Genomic DNA, 6,671 nt, shown 5'->3' on the forward strand with positions numbered 1-6,671 from the left:
GTTGACCCTCCCCTGCTGTAAGGAGACGCAGGGAGGAGGGGCTCGGCCCCCTCCCCTGTCAACACAATGAGCAGTGAGGGTGCTCAGCCCCTCCCCTGTCATAACACGAAGCAGGTTGGGGCTCAGCCCCTCCCCTGCCTAAAGGAAATGCAGGGAGGGGCTCGACCCCACCCATGCAACCAGAGGGCATCGGGTGGGGAACCGGCCCCTCCCTTACCAAGCACGACACAGAGAGGGGCTCTGCCCCTCCCTCGCTAAAAAGAGCCGCAGGGAGGGGGCTTTGCCCCTCCCCTGCGATCTAGGGCAGCAGGGAGGCAGCTCGGCCACCCTCCCTGCGCAACGGAGAGGTGAGCGAGAATGAGAAGGGAGAAGAGGCGGAAAGAAAAGGAGAAAGAAGGCGAGGGTACATACCTGGAGGTCGCCGGGGGTGGTGGCCGACGGCGGATGGGGGCCTCCAGCGGGATGACGAGGAGGCGAGAAGGAGAGTGCAGAGAGAACGAGAGAGCATCGGGGGAGAGAGGTGCAGAGAGAGACGGTGAGGGGGGTTTCGTATATGAAACCCCCTTGCCTCTCTATCTAATGAAGGCTCGAGGGAGGCGGTGAGGCTGTGCCCGAACGCCTCACCCTATTGGATCCGGGTTGGGTCCAAATCTGGATCCGACCCGGGTCAAACAAATTTTTTTTTTACGGGTTATTACACCAATTCTGGCCAATCCACACGTGCTCAGGAGTTGATTTTTGGTCCATAGAGACTTGAGAGTGTGTAGAAAGGAATTAACAAAGGTGCGCCATTGGAAGTTGCGTAGGTTGGGCGCAATTGATCATTTGCCATCAAGTCACAGGTTTTGACAGGGTTTCTGCAGACTGTACAGTCTTGTTTCTAGGCCTACTTTGGGCGTACATTTCTCCAGATTTACTCGTGTGTTTTGGCCCATTGTTTTTATTTTGGGAGATATGGTGTTGTAAATTTGTGTGCATAAATAATGTATGTACTGTGTAGCCTGTATGCAGTTTGTGTCTTCTAAGTGTTTGATCTTTGTATTTCGTGTGTAAATTGTGTTGTAACCCTGCCAATTGTGGCTAAGGGAGATAAAAGAGTCTGTAATTAGGCAATTGTAAGAATTTTGTGCTTAATAGCACCAAGGCAAACCGGAATCGAAGGAAGAACCAAGTGCGGGAACTTGGACTTGAGGCCACCTACCTATCATCTAAAGGGGCATTGGTATCTACTATGGCTTCAAAGTTTGAGGATTCTAGTAGGGCCGTAGCAGCTGCTAGAGTAGGGTGTATCATCAAACACCTAATTTGTCCGAAGCAAATCGGACGAATTTGTGCCGACGTGATCATCGGCACAAATTTTTTTTGCATTGAAACTACGCTTTAGTGGCAATCTTGATCGACGCTAAAGACCTGGGCGGAAAAAGGTCTTTAGCGGCCGTCAAGACCGCCGCTAAAAGGCCTTTTTTTATGCACTGCGCATGTTCGAGCATCGTTTGACACCTGAGGCATTCGCCGATACGCTCTCTCGTGTGTGTGTGTGTGTGTGTGTGTGTGTGTGTATATATATATATATATATATATATATAGCACTGTGTATCTTCCAGACTGTCCCAGACCTCTTTAAAAAACATATTTGTGCAAGGTTTTTGCTTAATCCAAACCTGTAGATGTGTTTTCTAAGAAATCTGCAGTAAGGTGTGAGAAGAGGAAGAAGATACAGTTGGAATAAAGGAGTAGTCCTCGAGTTTGCTGTGTGGCTGCCTCCTATTTCATGAGTATTTATATGAAACATTAGGGTTCAGTATTTTACCAGAATACCCATAATACAAACACATCTTACATAATGTTTTACAGAACAGACCCGATCCAAAACATTTACATATCAATTTTCTTAAATGTTTATCATTGCATACTTGCTACAAAACGTGCTTTGGATCGAATAAATTTAACAAGAATGCTTGATTTTTAGTTAATCAAGTTTTTGGTGCGATATATACCATTGATTTTTTTCTATTAAGCTAGTTTTTTCTATTAAGCTAAAAACACATCTAAACATCAAAAATATTTAAACTAATACATGTTTTCTACTAAATAAAGCATAGAGATCACATATATGGGTTTAGATTAAACAAAAAACACATGCAAGTATGTTTTCTAAAGGGGTCTAAGGTCTGGAAGATAAATGGTTTGAAAGATACATCTCTCTCTCTCTCTCTCTCTCTCTCTCTCTATATATATATATATATATATATATATATATATATATATAAGAGAGAGAGAGAGAGAGAGAGAGAGAGAGAAAGGGGTAGGTGTGCACAACCATCCGTGAGCACAGAAATGTACTGAATTTTTCACTAATGTTTTTTCACTTTTTTAAAAATTTGACTGTACAGTTGTGTTTTACATGATCAAATTAGTAGGGATCAGCTTTTGAAGCACCCAATCTGACGCATAAGCAGGACTTTTTAATGGTTGAAAATCAACGGCCACAATTTTTTAAATTTAAACCATTATAAAATCATGTTTTTTTTTATAAAAAAAAGATAAATCAAGGGCCAGTTCCTAGCAAATGGAATGTGTCAAACACATCTGTACAGTTAAATCACCACGTCTAACACCAGTGCACTCGGGTCATGCACACCCGCCCTTTATATATATGCATACATATTATTGTGATCAAATTCCTTTTCTGACTCCAGCTCCAATTATTTCTCCTTTGTTAGACATCCTGGAATTACTTGAACATGAATTAAGCTTATTACTGTGTTCATGAAACCATATTCCTTTAATTTTCCTTAAAGGTTGGCATTAACATTGCAGGTGCGGGATAAGGGATCCTGGCTGACTTCTTACAAGGAGGTTCCTTCCAACAGAAAGTCTGTGATAGTGCCCAGCATGTTCCCTTCAGGTCAGAGCTGGGAGTCGAAAGAAACATCTGCTATTGATGAAAAGATATCAGAAATGGATATTATTGCAAATGAGCCAGAAACTAACACTTCCTTACAAAAGAAATGTCAAAATGTTGAAAGCAATCCTCCTGAATGTGGTAATGGTCATGCAGATGACCACAATGCTTCAAATAATACTGGTGAGGAAAATGAAACAGAAGCAGTGAAGTCATTTACTCAGTCCATAATTCAGGGGGATTCAAAACTTGAAGCAAAAGAAATTTCTGATCTTCCATTGGAACGTTGCATGAGGATACTGCCACATGACCAAAATGGAGGAGCCTTTTTCATTGCTGTTTTTCACAAGATTTCTCATTTAAGAGGTATATCGAACCATCAAGTTGCTTGTCTAAATGCTTATTCCTTTTTTCCTTTTTCCTTTTCCCTTTTCACCCTAGCATGTGAACAAGCTAGCTTTGGTTGGGGACCACAATACAATTGGCAACTAAACAACAAACCCCGTATATGTCAGTAATGTCCTTTTTCATGGGATCTTTTCATGTTGATATCATTGTAGGGCTTGTGGGTTATCTTTTTTGATGTACTGTTCTGACTGAACACTGTTCATGTTGGAATTTTTGTACTGATGCCTTGGATGTAGTTAGTTGCTTCAGTTAAAGTGCTCAAAAAGTGTAGCTCACTTCCATCTCTTCTTTCTTGGAAAGAAATACTCAAGTAAATTCAATCATGCTCTTGAAAAAGTAGTGTTATATAATGATGTAAGCATACCTTTGAAAAAGTAGTATTGTATAATGATGTATCATCTTTCTGACATATTTATGAGAAGATACCATATGAATGCCTGTTTGTTGTTACTCACTAGGTGGTTCAATTTTTGCTTGGAACAGTGGCAGATAAACCAAGTAAACAAGTAGATTCTACTCGTGAAATTGATAAAATTGGAGAGCTATCGAAGGAAGCCACTGAAACTTCATTTGCAAGTACTACAAGTGTATTTGAAGATGCACCTGGTGATGATCATGCTAATTTAGCTGAGGGGAGTGTGGCCTCAGATTCTGCAGATGAACAAGAACCTGTAGAATTTGGTTCTGAAGTAGACTGTTCTGAGATTTGTGCTGAAGGTGATGAGTTGGAGAAGGCAGTAGAATGTGAGGGTGGCATGACTGACTTGAACAGGGAGAAAGGTGGAAGAGGACAATTGCAGATCCATGGCAAGTGGAGAGGAGTTGACCCTGTCGTATTCTTCATGGATGACAACATAATTAATAGCCTAAGAAATTTTTATGGTATTGATGAATTGTTGCCCCTTCATGGACATCTTGTGACACGAAATGAAGATGTTCACCATGTGAAAAGGATATACTATATATCACGGTCTGTTCAAGATGTCCTCAAGTTAAATTTTCTTGTTGGTCAGCAGCTCAAGATAACGTCACTTGGACTAAAAATTTTCGTGAGTTCTTTTTCACTTTTTTTTTCTATCATTTTACTGGTTTTCACTTGTAGCGGGTAAGCATTGGCTCTATTGTTATTCTTTATGGTAGTTTCTCCAAATCAGTGGACAAATTTCCTAATGAAGAAAAATTAATCTTTTCCTTTCCATAATTTTTGTTGGGAATCCTTTAAATTTGGTGCGTACACATAAACAAAAGGTGTTCATGCACATGATAAATCTAGGGCTTTTGTTTCTGTGGATGCATCCAATTTATAGATGCATGAAGTATTGTCTGAACTCCTAATTGTGAGGCTGGTAGACTTTGGAAAAGACAGCATTGTATGTTTAGTCCAGGATAATGCCTCAAAGGACATATCACAGATGGAGCATGGTTAATGGTAAAACACAAGACTATATTGGAAGCCTTGGTTTTGTTTAATTTATGGTTGCCTGCTCATTTGCTAACATGGCAAGAAAATGTCGCATTTTATTTATGCCATGGATGGATCTCTTTTTTTCTTTAGGAATTTTTGGACTTTGAATTTTAAAATTTTCCTGTTGCATTATTAAACTGAAAGCCTGCATTGAAACTTGATGGATTTTCTTATTATTTAGTTTCTTTATGATGATTTTAATAAATTTGTGTACATTGTTGTGCTTATTTATTATTCTTTGGTTGTTATTTGTTATTTGTTAGCATTTTTTACTTAATGGTGATTGATTATCATTATTAGGTGTAATAGTAGTTAGTACCTTACACTTTGTGATGGTTGCTTATTACTTGTCACATGCCTTGTCTTCTCTGACTGCACCATTACACTGCCTCTTTTAGGCTTTTAAAACCTCAACCTTCGTTGAGAAGTTTTCATCATACATGTTAATGAGCTTTTGTCCTTGAATCTCTTCGTGGAAGGGTCTCAAGTTTATTCTACCAACTGCATATTATGATGAAATATTTGAATATCTGATAGCGAAGAAAGCAGCAACTAATTTTTTTTATATGCTGATATAACTAATTTCTAGGTCTGCTGGGTGTGCAGGCTAGAGTATTGACTTTCACCAAAAGAATGGATATTTTTTAGTTTGGGCCCATCTGTTCACTGGAGGATCTTTTATATAATCAATGGCATTGTGATGAAAGAAACCAGTGTTCCCTAAGTTAAATTGCCTGATCTTTAGATATTGTATATATATTTCCTTACCCTTTCCAATATGTGTATTCTTTTATCAGGAAAGACAGTCATCCAAAGACTCTTCTACATCATGTGCTTTTCGAATATCTTCAGAAGGTCTACCACTGCTGCTGCCATATATGACCAAACAGCAGATTTATTCATCACTCAATGATTTTGAGCACCTCTTGAAATATAGGACAATCAAGTTTGCAGATTTTTGTGATGCTGAGTTTGGTGAGAAGGCTTCAAAGTTGTCAGCTGGCTGTTGTGTTGTTATATTGCATAAAGGTAACATGCATGTCTTATATGGAATTATCTTCTGCTTCTGCTTCTGCTTAACCGTCAGGACTTTGAAATCTTATTGTACTACTTGATAAAGGAGTTTGTTGGTGCTAACAGTGCAATTATGTGTGTACCATAGTCACGAGATTTATGAAAATCTTGCGAAAATATCGCGAGATAAGTTAAAAACTGCAATCTTGTGATATTTTCAATTTCTCGCATTTTTTTATCAGAAATATAAATATCATGTTTTAAATACGATATTTATGTTTTTATCGGCTATTTATTGTAGAAAAATCGTGTTTTTTGTTTACATATTTTTTATTTATTTATTTGTGAAATTTTATTTTTTATTGCTGAGATTTTGCCGAAAATCATGCTAGATTTACAATTTTTTTTATTTTTCGAAAGTTTTTGGCTGCCGAGATTTTACCATTTTTTTTTTACTTTTGTCACTATGGTGTGTACCCTCACTTTGGTTTTCTTGCAGGGGAGGATCCTATTCCCGATGATATTTTTGTTGATGAGTCGACTATTGCTGTTGGATGTTGGAAGGGAATAACTAATTTAAGCATCATGGTAACCCAGATAGAATGTCAGGAATTGCTTGAAAGGCTCTCAATACAGTCTTCATCATTGCAAGAAACCAAGCATGAGAACCACGACGCCAGTATTAGCCAATGAATGAACTTCTAGCCATGGCAAGTAGAGAGTTTCGGAATACAAAAAATTAATTCTTCTGTGATGGAGGCCCCACGAGGCGTTTCTATATTTAAAGTGCTTTTCGATGGTATGCCAATTATACCTGTAATTTGTGCTTGAACTTCTATCGTGATCCATCTGAAATGGAATTTGTAGATGCTTCATCCA

General features: G+C 38.8%; 1 protein-coding gene across 2 annotated transcripts in view; it reads left to right on the plus strand.

The window, feature by feature from the left end:
- Positions 1-6,671, plus strand: part of LOC149812294 (uncharacterized) — a 50,948-nt gene extending 44,277 nt beyond the window's left edge. For both annotated transcript variants that reach the window (XM_089992635.1, XM_089992636.1), the window contains exons 12-15: positions 2,821-3,271; positions 3,797-4,362; positions 5,576-5,807; positions 6,292-6,671. In XM_089992635.1, coding sequence (XP_089848761.1) covers positions 2,821-3,271; positions 3,797-4,362; positions 5,576-5,807; positions 6,292-6,485 — 1,443 coding nt within the window. In that variant the 3' untranslated portion in view covers positions 6,486-6,671. The remainder of the gene's footprint in view (positions 1-2,820; positions 3,272-3,796; positions 4,363-5,575; positions 5,808-6,291) is intronic.

Source organism: Nuphar pumila, chromosome 17, assembly GCF_984573655.1.
Source record: "Nuphar pumila chromosome 17, dmNupPumi1.hap1.1, whole genome shotgun sequence".
NCBI lineage: Eukaryota > Viridiplantae > Streptophyta > Magnoliopsida > Nymphaeales > Nymphaeaceae > Nuphar > Nuphar pumila.